Source organism: Phocoena phocoena, chromosome 4 (genome assembly GCF_963924675.1).
Source record: "Phocoena phocoena chromosome 4, mPhoPho1.1, whole genome shotgun sequence".
NCBI lineage: Eukaryota > Metazoa > Chordata > Mammalia > Artiodactyla > Phocoenidae > Phocoena > Phocoena phocoena.
In genome coordinates this window covers 37113657-37136252 of record NC_089222.1, presented here as the reverse complement: position 1 = coordinate 37136252, position 22596 = coordinate 37113657, and the positions used below count along the sequence as shown (strand labels likewise).

The 22596-nt window shown below is 39.8% G+C and overlaps 1 protein-coding gene across 2 annotated transcripts in view; it reads left to right on the top strand.

Annotated features, from left to right (window-relative positions):
• PLCH1 (phospholipase C eta 1) overlaps nucleotides 1-22596 on the top strand; it is a 216800-nt gene that overhangs the window by 87404 nt on the left and 106800 nt on the right. For both annotated transcript variants that reach the window (XM_065876179.1, XM_065876178.1), the window contains exons 2-3: nucleotides 18639-18785; nucleotides 20795-21037. In XM_065876179.1, the coding sequence (XP_065732251.1) occupies nucleotides 18639-18785; nucleotides 20795-21037 (390 nt within the window). The remainder of the gene's footprint in view (nucleotides 1-18638; nucleotides 18786-20794; nucleotides 21038-22596) is intronic.

Here is a 22596-nt window from a genome sequence, read left to right as displayed (position 1 = left end):
TTTTGGTTTTGATAGAGATACAGGGAGTAGTGAGTGCTTGCAATGCGTTGGAATAGGATACTTTATAACAACAAATCAGCTGGTTTTGTAGGGTTTCCACTTGTAGCTTTTTGGTAGCTGGGATACTTATGCCACTGAGAATAGCTCTTTTAACACAGTAATTATCATTTGCTGGTATGACCCTGTGAAGCCACATCCACCCTCTGACAGAGCTGATGGTCACTGTGAAACTACTGAAAGCTGCTTTAGATGAGTCAAGCTGGCTTGAACGGCTTAAACCTTGGATCCCCACATTTCAAGAACAGAAGGAAGGGTACATTGGTTGGAAATATGATTCCAGTTAAATGAACCTTGTTGATTATTTTTATGTTCCTGAATTGAATACTTAAAAACAAAGAAGAGTCCTTCCGGTTATTCGTTCACCTAGAATGGACTTGTTCAAATGGCCAGTAGTGGTGATTGTTTCCTAAATACTGACAGATGCTTTCGCATTATTCATCAAAAGTGTTTTCTATCATTAGAATCACACTGCTTTCACAGCGCTGCAAATGTTTTCTGAGATTTAAAGAAGATGTAGGCCTCGTTGGTGCTTTTTTCGCTTTCAGATCTGGATTGTGAGGATAAACTCCGATGTTTGAATTGCTCTTGTTCTGCTAGAGGAAAAGAATTTCTGATTACAGCACTTATTAGCAATTGCAGTGCTGAGTCAGTTGCAAAAATTTAAAAGAGCATGCAGACTGGGACGTAATTGTCCTGTGAATAGATCTTTAGGGACGCAGCCTAATGGGATGAGGGTCTATAGCTCGTTGAATCCCCTATGAATGTTGTGACCCAGGGCAGGGTGAGCAGACCTCCTGGGAAGGCTTGTGCATCTCCTGGGTGTTGACTTATGCTGCTGCCTCACTGGTTTCTTTTGAACTGAAGTCCTATTGCTCCTGGTACATGCATTATGTTTACACATAGCATAGCTTGAATTTGGCAATGATCCTAGCATTATACTGAGGCTTATACAATCACTTATGCGCAAGTACACCATCAAATTTTTTTTTTTTTTTCGGTACGTGGGCCTCTCACTCTTGCGGCCTCTCCTGTTGCGGAGCACAGGCTCCGGACGTGCAGGCTCAGCGGCCATGGCTCACGGGCCCAGACGCTTTGCGGCATGTGGGATCTTCCCGGACCGGGGCACCAACCCGTGTCCCCTGCATCGCCAGGCGGACTCTCAACCACTGCGCCACCAGGGAAGCCTCATCCCATTTTTAAGGCTTGTGATTTGTTTGTTGGATCTACTACTATGCTTTTCTGAATTTACCAAAATTACCAGAATTGTTTTCTGTCTTATGCTTTGCTATGGCTCTAAGTCAGGCAAATGTGACTTAAATATGGATCAGTAAAATTTCTAATAATAAATTTGCATCAAATTTTAGGGTTAAGAGAAATGACTTTTAGGAATAAGGCAGATATTTTTCTCTTCAAAATTAAAGATTAGAAGTAGTTTTTGTGGTAACTGAAAAAGAATATTTTAAGTTCTAAAAACTTTCTCCATCATATTAAGGCATTTTAGTATTTGTCTTTTAATTTTCAAATCTGTTTCAGTTCTTATTCTATATGGGCAAATAGCATATTAGATATTTAAACAAAAACGTTATTTTTAAAATATTGCTTGTTAACTGTAAACAGTGGAAAACACAGAAGAAAATGAAGAAAATTATAAATCATCCATAACCCTGTAATCCAGAAATGACTACAGTTGGCATTTTGGTATAAAGTCTTCTAGTCTTTTTTCCTTTTCTTGTCATGTACAGTATACAGGTGTAATGTTGGAGCCTTACTTTTGTGCGATTCACTAAAGTGCAGGAGTCAGAAAAAAGCAAATATAGATGGTAGATACCAAATGAGCGGATGAGTCACCAGAATAACTGAAAGGGCTTATAATAATGCTGCCTCATCCATAATACAGTGAAATCACATGGATAGCTCACGAACAGCTTTAGGAAGTTTACTTATACTTAACTTGGAGTTCTGGGAGAATAAAATATTTTGATTAGCTGAGCCCTCCGGCCAGCTAGGTGACTCCACTATACTCTAAAAGGTCTAATAAAAACACTGTCAGTCCTATTATTCATTATTAGCAGAAATGACGATACATTGATTGCCACTAAGCTGATACTTACCATTTCTCATCATCCATATTAACTCTTACTCTAACCTTAGTTTTAAATGCTAAAGAAATCACTGTTCCTGGGATAAATACAAATCAATCCCCAGCTTTTATTCATAAATACTTTTCTTTTATGGCGACAGATAACAGTCGGGGATCTCTTTTAGATCTGTTCATCAGGAACCACAAAATCTTTAATCCAATAAACAAAAACGTGTGGCATCACCACTGTGTGCCAGGCACTGTTCTAGGCACAGGGAATCATGAGTGAATAAAACATTTCTATTTTCGTGGAGCTAACATTTTAGTGGGAAATGACAGAAAATAAAGTAAATGGCTGTTAATAATAGACAACCAGGAGGCCTCTCCAGTTTGGGTGATCAGGACCTATTCCTCTGTGTTACTTAATTCTAACCTGAATTGCAAGAAGGAGTCAGTCTTGCAAAAATATGGAGGGAAAGCATTCGAGAGAGAAGGGACAGTGAGTCACAGTGAACTGGAGAACCACGTGGAGCCCAGTGATCATAGGAAGAGGAGTAAGAGAGACAGGCTGGAGGGAGGCTGTGTAGGCCTGTAGCGAGGAGTTTGGGATTGATTATACTTATTGTGAGAGGCTGTTGGAGTTTTCTGAAAAGTCTACTTGACCTTTAAAAAATATCACATTAACAACAACAACAGCAACAAAATAACCCAACCCAATCACAAAATGGGCAGAAGACCTAAATAGAGAAATGCAAATCAAAACTACGAGGTATCACCTCACATTGGTCAGAATGGCCATCATTAAAAAGTCCACAAATAATAAATGCTAGAGAGAGAGTGGAGAAAAGGGAACCCTCCTATACTGTTGGTGGGAATGTAAATTGGTGCAGACCCTATGGAGAATGATATGGAGGTTCCTTAAAAAGCTAAAAATAGAGATATATGATCCTGCAGTCCCTCCCCTGGGCCTATATCTGGAGAAAACTCTAATTTGAAAAGATACATGCACCTCAATGTTCACAGCAGCACTATTCACAATAGCCAAGACATGGAAGCAACCTAAATGTGTATCGACAGAGGAATGGATAAAGAGGGTGTGGTACATATATACAATGGAATACTACTCAGCCATAAAAAAGAATGAGATAATGCCACTTGCAGCAACGTGCATGGACCTAGAGATTATCATACTAAGTGAAGAAAGTCAGACAAAGACAAATACCATATGATATCACTTATTTGTGGAATCTAAAATATGATACAGGGATTTCCCTGGTAGTGCAGTGGTTAAGAATCCGCCTGACAGTGCAGGGGACACGGGTTCGATCCCTGGTCCAGGAAGATCCCACATGCCATGGAGCAACTAAGCCCGTGCGCCACAGCTACTGAGCCTGTGCTCTAGAGCCCGTGAGCCACAACTACTGAGCTGGCATGCCACAACTACTGAAGCCCGCGCGCCTAGAGCCCATGCTCTGCAACAAGAGAAGCCCCTGCAGTGAGAAGCCCGCGCACCTCAACAAAGAGTAGCCCCCGCTCGCCACAACTAGAGAAAGCCCTCACGCAGCAACAAAGACCCAATGCAGCTGAAAAGAAAAAAACATATACAAATGAACTTATATAAAAAACAGAAACACACTCACAGACATAGAAAACAAACTTATGGTTACCAAAGGGAAAAGGGGTTAGGGGAGGGATAAATTAGGAGTTTGTGATTAGCAGATACATACTACTGTATATAAAATGGATAAACAACAAGGACCTACAGAAAAAAAAACAAGAAAAAGAAAAAAAATGCCACAATAGCTATGACATGGAGAACTTTTATGAGGAGAGGACTTTGGAGAACTTTTGGCAGAGAGGTCATGACATGGAGAACTTTTAGCAGAGAGGTCAGCTGGAATGCTCAGACATCTAGGAGAGAGATGATGGTGGGGTTTGAATCACCAGGTTGCCATACTGACAGAGAGAAATGGTGAATTTGGGTTGTGCTTTCGATGAAGAGTCAAGACTTTGTGAAGGATGGAGAAAGGAAACAATGATGACTTCTTGGTTTTGGGCTTAAACGATTTAGGGGTTGGTGAAGCCATTTTCTGAGATGGGGAGGCTGGGGGCAGGAGCAGGTTTAGGATTGATATGATGTTTAAGATTCTTAGATATCCCAGCGCTGTCATCCGGCAGTTGTACGTAGATGCCTGAAACTGAAGGTGGAGAATGGTGCTGGAGATCTACACTTGGAGTCATCTGTGTGTGGACTGGAATCAATACCCCAGGATTAGGCCACATTGCATAGGGTGGTATAGAAACCAAATGTTCCTTCAGTATTTGGAAGCAGTTGTATTGTCCTGCCGTAGAGTTTTCAGTGATTCAGAGTCTTCTGACAATACCCTGAGCTGCTAGTTTCTCTGAGCTCTGATGTCATTTAGGAAGGAGAGAAACTAGTGTTTGTTGAAGGTGCAATGTGTGCTGAGAATTGAGCATGACACTTATTATACCTCATCTCATTGAATCTTTACCATGATTATTGTGTTTAACATGTGAGGTGACTGGCTCAGAGTCAGCTAGGTAGGCCAGGTGACAATGTGACTGAGAAATGAACCCAGGATTTGAATTCAGGTCTTTGGACTTCTTTTTTTTTTTTTTGCTTCATCATGTTTGCAGTTGGCAGAATTGTAAAGGAGTGGCAATATTTTATTTTGCTTGCTCTTGCAAACTGCATGCAATTTTAAAGTAAATATAACACTTCCCATACGTTAAAAAAATTTTTTTTCAAAGCAGTACTGGCTTACGGCAAAGACAAGAAAATCCTGTAGCAGTACAGAAGGCTTTAAGGTAGGAATTGAAGTACCCTTTTCTCTTCCTCTTTAAGTACCATTCGTTTTCCACAAATTCCAGAAATTTTCCAAGACTATATAACATATATTTATGTATGTTACAAAACTCAAATAGAATTGTCATGCTCTAAATATTGCTTTGTAACTTTTTATTCACTTAATACTGTATCTTGGACAGCTTTCTCTTTTGGCAAATTTAGACCTATTGTATTATTTTAAATGACATCATAATATTTTATGATTAACTCGTAATTTATTTAATCAGGCCTCATCGACATTTAGGTGGTTTCTAGTTTGTTTTTAGACAATTACGAACAAGGTGGTAGTGATCAGCCATATTACCTCTATTTCTTGCTTTATTATGCCAGTATTTGTACAGGATAAAGCCCTGGTACTATGATTGCAAGGTCAAAATGCATGTTTATTTTAAATGTAGGTAAATATTGCTAAATTGATTCAAATAATGTTACCTAATTTATAATCTTATTATTAGCCCTGCAACTTCATCCACAATAGCTTTCTTCACATTAAAATGTGTGCTTATCAAGTGAAATATCATTTCACCTTTTACTTTAAGCTTTTAACCATGAGTAAGGTTAAGCATTTTCTTCTATCTATTTATTGGTCATTTCTTCTGTGAGTTGTCTCTTCTTATCCTTTTGCCTGTTGACTTGCAGGAACCCTTTAGATCATGGATATTAATCCTTTTTTCTGTTATGTCTCTTTGCAAATGTTTTCTCCTAATCTTTTGCTAATTTTGAATTATGTTTATGGTTTATATAGATATTTTTACATGTAGTTAAGTTTATCATCCTTTTCCATTAGGACTTCTATCCTTTGCCTATGTTATAGAAAGTGTAGAATCCTTACTCTGGAAAAGCTTCTATGAGGACAGACTGAGTCATACGGCATTGCTTACGTGCCTAAAATTGTGTAGACGATAGTGGCTGAAATAGGTCCTGCATTCCATTGACTACTGATGTCATATATGACTCTCCCAGTGTCCTATGTTTCTGACATTAAGACAGCTGTCAGGTGTTCATCAACTTTCTGCCTACCTCCTACATTTTTCCTGGGCCACAGCTCTTTCTTATCTTTTGGTTCTTTCTCACTGACTCTCTTCTTCACCATTGAAAGTTTTGCTTCCAGTTGCTTCTTCTTGTCCCTGCCACCATTGTGTTTAATATTTCCTATTCTTTCTTGATCCATCCCTGACATTCTCCCAACCCTCTCTGACATTTTTTCTGTCCCTTGTCAATTCCTATATGCTTCCCAAGATTTACCCCACCAGTCATAGGGTGATCATGGACACTTCTCAGCCCTGTTTGTTCTTGCTTGGTGGACATCCTTATACTGCTGAAGAAGTGTGAGAATGTTTGTGTTCACATGCACATGCATGTGTTAGTGTGTGTAATTATTTCTGAATGCAGAGAGACTCAAGGAGTCTTGTAACCAGTTAGTTTTGGTTTTAATGCTGGCCTTTTTGTGGGGCAGGGGGGACTGACTATTTAGAAAACTTTATAGCACATCTGCTCTGATTATACATGCAAATTTTGCTTAAAAAAAGTTTTCGGGTTTTTTCATCTTTCTCCCATTTTTAGATTTTCCTACTTAAAAAAATGATTTTAAGATCTGTAGTCAGTGATTTGGGATAACGACTCTAATCAAAATGCCACAAATAAGCTATGGTGAATGCTCAGTTACTTAGTGATGTTTACGTGGTATTAAAAAAACAAAAAAGGAAAAGCTTATGATATTAGGGCCAGGGTTGGGGTGAGGGGCAAACGATTTTTGAAAAATAAACCTGAGGGGATATGCCGAAGCATTTTCCTTACCACAGGGAGACCTTTTTTTTTTTAATTTTTTAATCATGGATTTTTTTTTCTCACCCCGCAGCACAAAACCACCTGCTGCAGAAATAAGGTCCCTGCTTTAAATGCTATACAACTTGGTTTCCAACTGGCTGTGGCTGGAAGGTGCCAGGCCTGCTTCAGCTTAGCAGGTGGTCTCTGACTCCTTCAGCCCTTGGGAGACCATTGGCCTGAAAATAAAGAGACTTGGGGGTAGGGAAGCTCTTTGTTTTCTAGAGAAAATGTGATCTCTTTCTCCATTCTCTGTTCTTTGACTCACAGACAGAAAGCCTTACAGGCACACAGAAGTAGGACTTCTGTGGACAAAATTAGGACAGTTTGCATGAAATCAGTTAAACTTTCTTGACTTTGTTGTTGTTGTTGCTGTTTTTGGCAAAAAAGGATTGACTCTGCAAACCAGTGGTTGCTGAGGGATATAGAGGCTTAAGTGTAAGAACTGGGAACTGCTGGGGGTTTATGAATTTGTTAGAGTACAAAATAGACATTCTTTTAAAACGCAATTAAAATAAAACAGGAGGTAAGTGGAAAGTGTGTACAGTGACTTTAAGAAATAAATGAGGGCTTCCCTGGTGGCGCAGTAGTTGAGAGTCCGCCTGCCGATGCAGGGGACACGGGTTCGTGCCCCGGTCCGGGAAGATCCCACAGGCCGCGGAGCGGCTGGGCCCGTGAGCCATGGCTGCTGAGCCTGCGCGTCCGGAGCCTGTGCTCCGCAACGGGAGAGGCCACAACAGTGAGAGGCCCGCGTACCGCAAAAAAAAAAAAAAAAGAAAGAAAAGAAATAAATGAGACACTAACAACCTCAACAGACACTTATTCTGTGTTAGTGTGTGTAGCCCACTGTGTAAGTTTCCTGTCGAGGTATCTTGCTTTTCAAAGAAGTGTCTCTGGTTGGGGTATAGGTGAGATCAGATAAAATGCGGACTGGTCATAAGGCTCCGAACTAAGAAAGCACCTCTGCCCTACTTAGCAGCTAATTACAAGTTAGAGTAGATCTGAAATTGTGAGGTGCTGAGCAGCTCCCAAGGGGACAAGAAGTTATAGAGACATAATCAATAACGATTATTTGAAAATCAGAATTTTCATATCTTTTAACACTTGCTTTAACTGGGATATTTCATATTTTTTCAGTAGGGGATGAGACTTTGTGCTAACATCCTAATATACAACTGAGCTAGTAAGCCTTTGCTTCTTACATTTAAGTGACTCTGAATTAAGTGCTGTACCTGGGAAGCTGATTGGCTCCCAATAACCACATGCTAAACAGGTATGGTGAGCAGTAATGGTGCCTGGAACTGTTTTCCAAACTTAAATGGGCCTCAGAATTACCTGCAAGAGCTTTTAAAATACAGATTCTCAAGGAACAAGGATTTCTGGAGACATGGTCTGGGAGTCTGTTATCTCAAAGAAAGCCAAGCTTGGGGACCAGTTGCTGCCTTAAGAGAAGTTGGATTTGTCCAAGGATCACAGTTGACTTCTGTCTCCTAACAGCTGTGTACCCTTCCATTTTGACCTAACCATCAGTCAAACAACAAGCTAGCATTTTGAAGTTAATACATGGTATAGTAAACTTTTTATTCTTTTTAATATGCGCAGTAGAGATGCTTTTGTGCTTTGACATGGCAGTTTTTGTAGAACTAAGGGAAAATATTTTACTGGTTTTAGGGAAGGTTAAGCCTCACTAAGTCCCCTTGTCCAGTGTCACCAAGGAAACAACTAAGTTGAGGAGTAAGCAATAAATGAAACTGGCTTTCTAGTTACTAAAAAGAAATGTCAAGGTCTAATTTTTACTGTGGTAAACAGAGTATTTATCATTCATTCAAAGTAATCACAGCTACTGTTTGCATACTCTAAGCGGGAAGAAAAAATGTGCACAGACCTAGAACAAGAACAAAGTAAAAAATGCACCAAGTGCTCTTATTATTTTCATCAGGGGTCAGGCTCAAACTCTGTCTTCTCTGGAGTTCACCTGATCCATGCCACATTCCCCACCCCCATCCCTTATTGTCCCTATTTTTTTTGCATCCCACTCCTATTTTATTGTTATTTTTACATACTACTTACTAGAGCTGTCATTCCCACGAAGTTGTAGTATCACTGTGATCAAGTTTACAAAGCTAGACCTGGTATATTATAGATTTTTAGTATTTGCTAGAAAGGGTCTAAGGAACCAGCAAACAGATTCCTTGTTTTTATAGATGAGAAAATCGGAGGCAAAGCTGTTGGAAAGACTTATCAATGATGAGCCAGTTAGCAGCCTAGACAGGACTTGAAGGTAGGCAGTCCACATCATGGAAAAGAATGAGAGTTGCTCCAGGGCTCAGGGCACCTGATTTCAAACCTGGCTCTGCCATTTCCTAGCTTTATGACCTCAGACAGGTTCTTCATTTCTCTGACTCTATAATGAGAGGCAATTAATTATCTCTACCTACTACACGGAGATATTAAGAGGAATAAGTCACATAATATATGTCAGTAGTCTTCACTCTGGATATCAAGTAGAATCCCTGGGAGGACTAAACAAATCAACAAACAAAATAGATGCCCAGTCCAGTTGTACCCTGAGAGATGCTGATTTAATTGGTATGTGGTGGGTCTTTGTGATCAACACTTTTAAGGAAGTGCCCAAGTGATTTTAATGTGCAGCCAGGGTGAAGAACCATGAAAGAGCCTTGCTGGATGGCAATGGTCTTTATAAATACAGTTCGGTATTTACTGTGGCTTGGGAATTTTGCTCCCAAGTATTCAGTACAATGTCATATCATTAAATAAATGACAGAACAGGATCTATAGTCTGTGTATATATATATATATATATATATACATACATACATATACATATATATATACAAACCATATTGTTGAATGGTGACAACATTGTCATTTCTTATGTTGACTTAGAAAACTCTTTACATAGTAGATGGAACTAAATTTAGAATTTTAAAATTAATTCATGTAGCCCTTCCCCATGGGATAACATTAAAATAAAACCAACAAAATGATCTTGTTATGAATTCTTGTTTGTATTTCAATTGTTCCCCAGGGCTAACAATTATGGACCAGAAACAATTGTTGAATATAAAACAGGTCTTGTTAAAAAAGAAAGTATCATGTGAAAGGCTGTAATAAAATAGAAAAAAGGTTCTGACATTAAAAAAATTACTGATTAATTCATTTCACCCTTTCTTTGACCTAAATCCTCCCATATGTATTTATCAACTTTGCAAACATAGTGATTATGTGTATACAGAGTTTGCAAACAAGTTCTAGAATGTTACTGCTAATCAATTAATTTCTAAAAGCCTTTCAAATAATCTTATCTTCTACACAGGAGTGATTTAGGCAATGAAAAAAAAAATCAATGAACTTCACATTGTTTGCTCTTCACTGGGAAGAATCATGACTTAATAAGAGTGGAGCTCTCCACGGCTGTTTGTAAGCACACTTATAAGCTGATATTATTTGACTTGAAGGCCTTATTACTGGCATGAAAGAGCATTTCAAGTGGAAGCCATTCCCTGTGAGAGCAGTTATATTTTATATAAAGATCATTTTGAAAATTCACGTCTGTAGTAAGAGATCCAGATGTTAATCAGCTTTTTTTTTTTCCTTTAAAGTTATTCTAATAGGCTTTTGGATTGAACTAGGCTTTCAGCTTGTTGAAAGGTAAAATAATATTTGTGAAAGCCAGATCAGCCAGATCACAGAACTTAGAGAAAAATATATTTTTAGGTTGAGGGAAGTAGGATAATCAGCAATACTCAGTGACCTTCTGAAGTCCACACAGCTAGTGACAGAACCCAAACCAGAGCTCTTTTTGCTACCCCTCCTTCTGTCCCTAAATCTGGACTGACTCTGTCATCCAGCCCATCAACAAGGTGTCTCAGGATTCACTATGTACCAGGTACCAAAATATGTTTTTGGTCTATGCTGAGACCTGAGCATACCCTTTACTTCTGCTCTGATGATTTTAGGAAATCTCCCTTTCCTTCCTTTGACAGAAACATTACCTGCATTGTTTGGTACCGTTTCCATATAGAAATGAAATTGTTTTCAGAAACTAATCCCTTTCAGCCACACAGATTTACTCTGATCTGTGGAAGCTGGCAAGAAATCAATTCACATTTTTCATGCACCTTTTGGCTGAAAAGATTCTCTTGCAGAGGATCTGGACTTTATTTTTGCCCACTCCGCACAGTTTTTGTTGATCAGTGTCCCAGAATAGATGTGTTTACAAGAGAGTGCAAGTGATATTTTTGTATGGTCTCAGCACAGGCATGGCCATGAGGCTGTATGTGAGAAACGGTCTCAAGGTGACCTTTAGAGCAGAGAATGAGCAGGGCACCAGGTGTGCTCATTACTATTAGAGGGGATTTTGCTTCTTGGCCTTTTAGAGAACAGATCTAGGAAATAGAAGATCTGTATGCTTGTGTATATGTACACACAAGCGTACAAATACACAAATACTCGTGTCTATGTGTATATGAATTTGTTTACTTTTTGTGTTTGTTTCCACTCCTCTCATTCTCACTGATTCAATTTTAACTTTGAACATGTAAGATCCTACGAGCGATATCAGTCCCTTCCTTACCCTCTTCACTCAATTCTCTCCAACCCTTATAGGTAACCAGCTTCACTGTTTTCTGGGCTATCCTTCTTACATTTCTTTTTGTGATGATAAACAATATTTGTATATTAAAAAATTCCCATCCTTTTTTATTACACAAGAAGTAGCATACTATAAATGTATATATGCTTACTTAACGCTTTGCCTTTTTCACTTACTATTATCTCCTGGAAACCCTGTATCAGTTCATAGAGATCTTATTATTTTTTATAGTTGCATAGTACTGCCTTGTGTTATGTGTATATTATTTTATTCAGCCAGTCTCCCATTCTGCATCATTTTTACCCTAAGTGACAGTGGAAGAGTTTCGTGTGATGTCAGGGAAGAAGGCGAAAGAGAAGACAAAGCAAATGAACACAATCATCATAGGAACTTCAGAAACATTATGCTGAGTGAAAGAAGCCAGACACAAAAGGCTGCATATTGTATGATTTTCATTTACATGAAATATCTGCAAAAGACCCATCTGTAGAGACAGAAAGTAGGTTGGTGGTTGTCTAGGACTGTGAGTGAAAATGGGAAGTGACTGCAAATGGGCATGAGGTTTCTTCTTGGGGTGATGGAAATTTTCTAAAATTAGATCATCAGGGACTTCCCTGGTGGCACAGTGGTTAAGAATCTGCTTGCCAATTCAGGGGACATGAGTTCAATCCCTGGTCCGGGAAGATCCCACATGCTGTGGAACAACTAAGCCCGTGCGTCACAACTACTGAGCCTGTGCTCTAAAGCCACGAGCCACAACTACTGAGCACACATGCCGCAACTACTAAAGCTCATGTGTTCTAGGGCACCACGTGCTACTAAGCCCGTGTGTTGCAACTACTGAAGCCTGCACGCCTAGAGCCCGTGCTCAGCAACAATAGAAGCTACCACAATGAGAAGCCTGCGCACCACAACCAGAGAAAGCCCACGTGCAGCAACAAAGACCCAACGCGCCCAAAAAAAATTTAAAAAAAAAAGTAAAATAAAATTAGATCATCACACAACTCTAAATATGCCAAAGCCATGGAACTGTACATTTAAAACATTTGAATTTTAATGTATGTAAGTTATATCTCAAAGCTGTCATCAGGTGGCATGTATGGCATTCCTAACAGAATGTGATTTTCTCTGATTCGACCTTGGCTTAAAGACTTGAACCCACTTGGATGCCATATAGACTTAGTGGCAATGTTAGACATCTCTCCCCCCAAATGATACTTTCTACTACAATGCTTCAAATAGGAAATGTATTTTTTAACAGCATTTTCTGCTTGAGGGACTTAGTGAACTGATAAACCCTAAGGAAATTTACTTATTTTAAACTAACTGTGGCAGAAATGATTGATTTAATCGCTTTAAAGAGATGAATTCTAAAGGACCTTATAGACCACTTGTTATGCCTTTTATTTTACAGATGAGACTGAGAGTTTTAAAACTAATTATGTAGTAAAGTTAGAAATGTAGTCCTCTACTCATCTGTTTTGCTCTTTAAATATTTATACTATTCTGTTATGCAGCAATTAAAATAATAATTATTAAGAGTCTGTAAAAACATGGAAAGCTGTTTACAATACAAATGAAAAAAAAGCAGGGTGCCAAATGGCTGAAATATCATGATTGCAACAAATATGTCAGCTATGTATTCATATTGAGGCCTGGAGCACAATAGACAAAAACATGTTATGTTTGCGTGTAATGGACTCATGGGCGTTTCTCCCTTAATATTCTTGAACATTGCTGCATTGTATCCAAATAAACTTCTTTTCTAAAAATATTAAGGCTACCACAGGGAGAATGTGATATCAGAGACATAGTTTGTAGCTGCCTGAATCTGTAACCTGCCTTTGCAGACTTTCCCCAGATACCTTGCAGCAATGGAAATGTGTGTGATGAGGTTACATCATCCTAAGCCTCTGGCACTCTTCCTTTGTTTTCCTGCTCCTGGAATTTTGCCTTTGTCTCCTTGTTTCTCACCCTATTTTATGGGATCTACTGATCTGGCATGGCTGGTGAATGACTTTTATAGTGGGTACTGTTACCTATCTCAACTGAAGGTAGAACATGAAGAGATTATGCTGGCCCTTAAGTAGTTAAGCTGACACTGGAAGAATATTTTGTCTCTAACATGGGTGATTATTACCCAGTGGGAATGAGTTAGAAAGAAGGAGGTTTCTCCTTCTCTGGTTAGCTGTACAGCTCCAATGGACTGTCTCGTTTGAGGAAGGGAGAAATGGGGTTAGATGACTTTCAGGACTTCACTAGACTTGGTTTTTTCAAGGTGACTGACTATGTGGCTTTTTTTGTGTGACAGGGAACATCATGGAGAAAGCATAAAGCGACTACATAAACACTTTAAGCAGCACATTGTTTCATACCCTAGCTCTGCCAAGTGTATTTTGATCATATGTACTTGTTCATGGCAACGGGTAATGCTGGAGTTTTAGCCCATGGATGAGTTGGTGGGATAAATGTGAAGCTAGCGAATATTTAATGTATTATTCAGACACGCTCCCTCTTTAAGGGGTTGGATTCCACTTTCTAAAATGTTTGGGTTTCTTTGGACTGATGCTAAGTGATAGGCGGTATTTATTAGCTCAAGCAAGTGGTTAAACTTTTATATCACTGTGCTTTTCCTGTTAAAATGCTGAGAATATTGTAGCCATAGCAGTTCCATTTCAGGGAAAAGAAATGGGACTGTGAAAAGTAAAGGGAAAGAAGGGGCAGTGTGAATAAAATAGAGGGCACCATGCCAGATATATAGGGGGTCCTTTCTATAGGTCTGTAGTCTTTGCTTTAGATCTCTGATGGTACAGTTAATTCAATTTTCTGTTCTGGTATAAACAGTTCATTTTATTCTCTCTTCCCAAACAGACATCTTCCTGAATTATGTTTTTTTATCCCACGACTCCTTTGCTCAGAAATATCGAGTGAGTCTCTCTCTTATTGCTGTTGGATTTCAATCTTAGGCCAGCATTCCTAACCCCCGACACCTAGTCTTATCTGGCCCAAAGAATCAAATATCCTGTTAATCCCCTTTTAGGTCACCGTAGACAGAGGACCATCTTTTCCTATCCTCTGATCATACCCCTGCTCTTTCCTGTCCCCAAGCCTCCACTGACACTGTTTTATTACTACACTCAACCCCATCCCGGCACACTGTATTCTCTTTTTACTATGGACTCTCATGTATTTTTGTCTTGGCATTTATTTTTTAAAATATCAGTAATAAAACTGTAATAATAGCTACCATTTATAGTGTTTATATTGTTCCAGGCATCATTTTCAGTACCTTACATGAATTAACTCATTCAGTCTTCAACAACATTTCAAGGGGTAACATTATTGCCATTTTATACACAAAGACATAGAGGCACAGAGGGATTAAATAATGTGCCTAACCTCCTACAGCTAATAAGTGGCAGATATGGAGTTCTTTCCCAGGCTGTCTAAATCCAAACACTGTTCTGAATCATAGCTCTAAACTACCATTTATAAGTTAACTTTTTAAAGGTTTCATGCTCTTGAAATATTTTTTTAACATCTTTATTGGAGTATAATTGCTTTACAATGGTATGTTAGTTTCTGCTGTATAACAAAGTGAATCAGTTATACATATACATATGTTCCCATATCTCTTCCCTCTTGCGTCTCCCTCCCTCCCACCCTCCCTATCCCACCCCTCTAGGCGGTCACAAAGCACCGAGCTGATATCCCTGTGCTATGCGGCTGCTTCCCACTAGCTATCTACCTTACGTCTGGTAGTGTATATATGTCCACGCCTCTCTCTCTCTCGCTTTGTCACAGCTCACCCTTCCCCCTCCCCATATCCTCAAGTCTGTTCTCCAGTAGGTCTGTGTCTTTATTCCTGTCTTACCCCTAGGTTCTTCATGACATTTTGTTTTTCTTAAATTCCATATATATGTGTTAGCATACAGTATTTGTCTTTCTCTGACTTACTTCACTCTGTATGACAGACTCTAGGTCTATCCACCTCATTACAAATAGCTCAATTTCGTTTCTTTTTATGGCTGAGTAATATTCCATTGTATATATGTGCCACATCTTCTTTATCCATTCATCCGATGATGGACACTTAGGTTGTTTCCATCTCTGGGCTACTGTAAATAGAGCTGCAATGAACATTTTGTTACATGACTCTTTTTGAATTATGGTTTTCTGAGGGTATATGCCCAATAGTGGGATTACTGGGTCATATGGTAGTTCTATTTGTAGTTTTTTAAGGAACCTCCATACTGTTCTCCATAGTGGCTGTATCAATATACATTCCCACCAACAGTGCAAGAGTGTCCCCTTTTCTCCACACCCTCTCCAGCATTTATTGTTTCTAGATTTTTTGATGATGGCCATTCTGACTGGTGTGAGATGATATCTCATTGTAGTTTTGATTTGCATTTCTCTAATGATTAATGATGTTGAGCATTCTTTCATGTGTTTGTTGGCAGTCTGTATATCTTCTTTGGAGAAATGTCTATTTAGGTCTTCTGCCCATTTTTGGATGGGGTTGTTTGTTTTTTTGTTATTGAGCTGCATGAGCTGCTTGTAAATTTTGGAGATTAATCCTTTGTCAGTTGCTTCATTTGCAAATATTTTCTCCCATTCTGAGGGTTGTCTTTTGGTCTTGTTTATGGTTTCCTTTGCTGTGCAAAAGCTTTGAAGTTTCATTAGGTCCCATTTGTTTATTTTTGTTTTTATTTCCCTTTCTCTAGGATTTGGGTCAAAAAGGATCTTGCTGTGATTTATGTCATAGACTGTTCTATGTTTTCCTCTAAGAGTTTGATGGTTTCTGGCCTTACATTTAGGTCTTTAATCCATTTTGAGCTTATTTTTGTGTATGGTGTTAGGGGGTGATCTAATCTCATACTTTTACATGTAGCTGTCCAGTTTTCCCAGCACCACTTATTGAAGAGGCTGTCCTTTCTCTATTGTACATTCCTGCCTTCTTTATCAAAGATAAGGTGACCATATGTGCGTGGGTTTATCTCTGGGCTTTCTATCCTGTTCTGTTGACCTATCTTTCTGTTTTTGTCATGCTCTTGAAATTTAACCTCTTTAAGTCAAAGTCTCCTTGTTCTCTGCTTCACCTCATTATATAGCCATGTGCATGGTGCAGGGGGTGACTGTGATTATCTGCTTACTGATGTGACCTAAGGTCAGTGGCCAAAGAAGTTCTAATAGATTTTTCTGGGAGTTTTGGCTTGCGAGGTTAGACTTGTTGATTTTATCTTGATACACTGGCTGTCTTCTGGTCTCCCTCTAATTACTGGTGTGAGATGGTCAGGGTGACTGTCAAGAATTCAAATCTGTGGCTTTCATTACCTAAATGAATGGTGCTCAGTGGTAGGTAAATTTACTAATGTGTATGAAACCAAATCTCAAATTTTGCTCTGGTCTTCAAAGTAAACATTTTAAGTTTGCGTGTTTTTTTTCTTAAGCAGTATTTTATTACTTGTATATTTGGTATGTCATATGAAATGGGTAAGAGCAACCTACACTTCACCTTTCTTGCAGAATCAAATCCCAAAACCATGCTTGATTTTATGCAGTTCTTCCTTGATTTCTTTGGGAGAAGGAAAGGCTCTGCATGGAGGAAATAGTGGAAGTTGATTATGTTGAAGTTACCTTGAGTACTCTGTGCATACAATGTTAAGCTTTGGGATCAGGTTTTTTCCTAGTAAAAACAAGTTAGCCAAAGAAGCCGAAGTCTAACATTGTTGGAGTTGACTTGCTGCGTTTCTTTTATCTAACGGTAGGCTGCTTGATCAGGTAGGTACTCAGAGCCAGTTGTTCCTAGTGCTTTAATGGTTGCATCTGTGCCTATGTATATTAGTCGGTGAAACAGAAGCTGTTTCTGGCTGAGGCAATGAGAAAAGGGCGTTTGGAAGAGTGTTGTATAACTTGGAGAACGAAGGGGAAAATGGAATAATTTGCCAGTTTCAGGAAGAGTAACTGTGACAACTGTAACATCTTGGGGAGGCCAACCAGGAGTGTCTCTTAAATCTTGTACTTTGAAATGACTCAGTTCTGTTTTCATTCAGTGCTCTACTCAGGGTGTATGTTCCTTGAAAGGGAGTCAGATTTGCTCTCAGCTTAAGTCAGGTGGCCATTTCTTGCTTGGGGTGATTGACAGGCCACCAAAGGCACATGGAATGGGAAAGAAGTATTTCCAAAGAAAAAGTGGGTGCAATTAACAAAGAAAGGGAAACAGACAACACCAATAGATACAAATGCTCACTTCCATCAAGGTTCATCTCAAAGAGGAGAATTTAAATGATAGCATTAACTTGGCTAATAAGTGATTTAGATTTTATCTGAGTTCAATCACCAAGTTATTTCTCTACTTAGAAAATCCTAGCAGCTAAATTCATTAACAAATATTTTATGTTTAATTGTGAAAACTTGATTATTTTTCCTCATCACTTTTTTTTTTTTTTTTTTTTTTTTTTTTGCGGTACACGGGCCTCTCACTGTTGTGGCCTCTCCCGTTGCGGAGCACAGGCTCCGGACGTGCAGGCTCAGCGGCCATGGCTCACGGGCCCAGCCGCTCCGCGGCATGTGGGATCTTCCCAGACCGGGGCACGAACCCGTGTCCCCTGCATCGGCAGGCGGACTCTCAACCACTGCACCACCAGGGAAGCCCCTCATCACATTTTAAAACATTTATTTAGCTGTTTTCAAGCATACATAAAATTATAATGTGAACCCATATACAACTTCAACAATTGTTAAAACATTTTGCCAGTCGTGTTTTTGCTAATTGCATTTTGAAGCATTATCATAAGATGTTTTTACTGCTGGTTATATAAAAATTCACAAGTTTTCACATGAAGTCTGAGAGCTTGCTTTATGAACATAAATTCAAGCACTAAATTATCATCGATCTTATACCAAAAGGCATGTTGCCAGATAGAGCAAAATATGCTTTGTTCAACAGTAATGCATTGTTTATCTAGAAGTAGCATTTTATTTCTGTCAGTAAGGCTTTTTACTGGTTTAAGCCCGATGAATCAATTCTTTAACAGCTGTCTCTTCAGATTACCTCTTCTAAATTTGTCTTCTGGATCTTGAACGTTTAGGGTGTGATCAGAAGTTTTATTTGACAGTAAGGTTTCTGAACACCAGGACTCACCTGCATTGTGTGAGAGCTGAATGTACTCTAATCTTGTTTGCAGTTGAAAGATGCATGAGTGTCATGCAGTCCGGGACACAGATGATCAAACTGAAGCGTGGGACCAAAGGGCTCGTCCGGCTCTTTTACCTGGATGAGCACCGGACCCGCCTCCGATGGAGACCCTCTAGGAAGAGCGAGAAGGCAAAAAGTAAGACTAACTTTTGAATTCTCTGTTTGGCTTGACATAGTAACACATGGGTTCTATTGGGTGGGCTCTGAAGCTTCAGATCTGTAGACTTTTCATATTTCTGCAAGTTTTAGGGTCAGTTGTTAGAGAATGTGAAGAGACAGAATAAGTGATGACCATTTTTACTTTTGTTAATCCTTTGGAGGAATTTAAATCCATAAAAAGTTTTCTTATCCACGATGCTGTAAACGGTAATATTTCCCCTGTGTTGGAGACATATTTTTGTAGTTGGGATATGAGGTTTTATAACTTGACATCTTTTATTTTCCTATGAAAAGTAAAGGACATCATAAATCTAGTGGGATTTAAAGTGTTTTGACATACTCTGAGCACAGTTAACTGATGAATGAATTAACAAAATTGTTTCAGTGATATCAAGTAAAATAGCGTTGATCTGTCTCCTCTGTAAAGCCTCTCTCCCAGACCTTCTACACTCAGCACCCAGTCCTGGCTGAGTCCCCTGTAGTGTCTCTCTCATCTGCTCCCTCCCTCCTGTTTTCACAGGGGTCTTCTTTGTCTAGGGTCTCTTCACCTTTCCGGTGGCCTATTACAAAGTCTCCTAACCAAGCTCCATTTTGCTAGTTTCTTCTGCCCCGATCAGATAAGATGCTTTCCTCTTCAGCTCATAGACAACCTCGACTAATTAGGCTTTCGTGATACACAAATTTATTCTCTCACATAACAAGAAACTCAGATTGGCCGGCCTCAGGCATGGGACATTGAGTCTCTAGTTCTGTTTTCCCTGAGTGCCCTTGGCTCTGTCCCTTGCGTGTTGACATCATAATCGAGGCAGCAGCAACCTGGCTTCACAACTGATAGGATGGTGAAGATGCAGAAAGGAACCTTCTCTTCAGTGCTTCCTTTTCAAGAGCGAAGAACCCCTTTCCACACCCTTCTCTCAAAGCAGGGTGCCCATGTCTCCTTGGTTAGAACTGGGTTATGTTCCCAAACCTAAAGCAATCATAGGACATAGAAGTGGGGCCACTCCACTGGCTTGGGCCCACTAGAAATTGCCCGGGGGCTGGGCATAGGCTCATTTCCCTGTGAGTAATGTGGAGAACGAGTTAGAAAGACAAATTGGGAACGTGCCATTAAGGCAGAGCAGAGGCGTGGACGGTGTATATGGGCAATCAGTAAGATTGCAACCCTTCTTATTCATGCCCCCAAACAAGCAAGCAAAAAAACAAAAAATACTGTCTTAGTCTAAAGTAATCCGCTCTGCAAGTGCTTCTGTGACACACACTGGCAGCATTGCTCCACTACCTAAATAATGCTATTCTCTGGTCTGTTACTTCAGCTCCTCATAATCTAGCCTCCAGCTCGATTTATCTCTTTCCAGCTTTATCTCCCATTACTCTCCTTCTTGAGCTTTTCAGTCCAGTGTAAATGGCCTGTTCAGCATCTGTGGAGCCGGCCTCATGTTTCTGAATCTTTGTGTCTCTTTCCCTTGGCTGCCACTGTGTTTTCCCCTCCGCCTCTCTAAGCCCCGCTCTGCCTTTACCCTCATAGCTTTCTCTGTATAAATCCCAATCACATTTAGCTATGCTATTTGGTTACCACCCAATTTTTTTTCCCTTCAATTTTTAATGGCTGTTTTATACATATTGTAAAATGTCAAAGTTGGCTCTAGGTCTTTGTATGTTTTCCTGGCATAAACGTATAAACTATACATTTGACATATTCATAGACCCCTTTTCTACCAACCTTCTTGTCCTGCTGGGCATATCTGTCTTCCTATCATAAATTTCAATACCCTGACGCAACACCCAGGAGGGTGTTGTCTGGCTGTCCAGGAGAGTAAAATGGTACATGGAGAAGGTTACTAGCAGGAAATGACAGAGCTTGTATTTCACATTCGGGCTTAATATCACAATTCACAGACAATGAATTTTATTTTTAAATTTTAAGATGATTTTGCTTTGCCTACGTATCTTCACCTGCCACATAACTGTGTATCTCTTTCCTCACAGTACTTATTGACTCCATTTACAAAGTCACCGAGGGTCGGCAGTCTGAAATATTCCACAGACAGGCTGAGGGGAACTTTGATCCCAGCTGCTGCTTCACCATCTACCATGGCAACCACATGGAGTCCCTGGACCTCATCACCTCCAACCCTGAGGAGGCCCGCACCTGGATCACAGGCCTCAAGTACCTGATGGCCGGCATCAGTGATGAAGATTCCCTTGCCAAAAGGCAGAGGACCCACGACCAATATCCTCCCTAGAACTTTAATTCTAAACTGTGTGTGAGTGTGTGTGTGTGTGTGTGTGTGTGTGGATTAGACTATATTTTTTTCCCATAATTTTGAGGCTTAAATCCACTTCCCTTGCTGTTTTTTAAATTTAATTTAATTTTTATTTATTTATTTTTGGTTGTGTTGTGTCTTTGTTGCTGCGTGCGGGCTTTTTCTAGTTGCAGCAAGTGGGGGCTATTCTTGGTTGTGGTGTGTGGGCTTCTCATTGCAGTGGCTTCTCTTGTTGCAGAGCACGGACTCTAGGTGTGCGGGCTTCAGTAGTTGTGGCTCACAGGCTCTAGAGCGCAGGCTCCGTAGTTGTGACGCACTGGCTCAGTTGCTCCGCGGCATGTGGGATCTTCCTGGACCAGGGCTCAAACCCGTGTCCCCTGCATTGGCAGGCGTATTCTTAACCACTGTGCCACCAGGGAAGCCCCCCATTGCTGTTTTTTTCTTTACCCTTAGTACCTTTCTGTCCCCTCCTCACTCCCACCCCAAGTAAATGAATGCATAGAACATGTAGAAACTTAAGCTTGCGTGAACTGAGGTTAAGAGTTCTTCTGAGGGGACTGGATTTACTTTCACAATCTGTGACATGTATGACCTTTCTGAGCTCAGTTTCCTTATCTGTAAAGTGAGAGTGTTAGGTTCGTTGACCGTTTTGGTTCCCTTCCTCACATTTTGAATGGTCTTAAGAATACATGTACCCCCTCTCCATGTAGGAAATAGTACCACTTCCTTCCTTGGAATGTGCACCCTAATTTTTTCCCAGAGTGGTGGTAAATTTGTGCTGCTCTAGCTATAATCCCTCACCAAGGGCATTGTTGGAGTAGACTGGAAATATTCAGCCCCTGAAAGGATGTTGACAGTGTAAAGATCTAAGCTGATGAGCCATGATGTTTTCATCCGTATTCACAGCATGCAGATAAATGCAACTGGGATTCATAAATGAACAAAACATAAACATAGGAATTAACTTTCTGTGCTTTTTCCTGCTAGTTTGGTTCCTAACTCCTTTACATTTGATAAAAAACAAATACTGAATCATTGAGGATGCTTTCTGGTGCAAGCCACAGAACCATACTAACAGTGCCTCAAACAATAAAGAATATTCATTTTCTCATGAACAAGAGATCTGAGATAGAGCGGTTTCAGGGTTAGTTAATTCAGTGGCTCATTAGAGACCTAGGTAATGTCATTAGAGACCTAGGCTCTGCCATTCTCAGCATGTTGGCTTGGTCCTTTAGCTAGCTGGCTACCCTTTGGTCAAAGAGAAGTGCAGCAGCTCTAAACACAGAGAAGTCCTGCCCAGAAAGAACAAAGTTTCTTCTCATAAACGTCCCCCCATTTTTTTTTAAGAGCAAAGAAAAACTTCCCAGGAGCTCCACAAAAGACTACCTCTCATCAATGGCCAGAAATGCTATTACAGGCCCATTCCTAAACCAACCTCTGACAAGAGAAATTAACATAATTGGACTTTGATCTCAGGACCCTTTTTGCATTTTTAAATTTTATTTATTTATTTTTTTTGGCTGC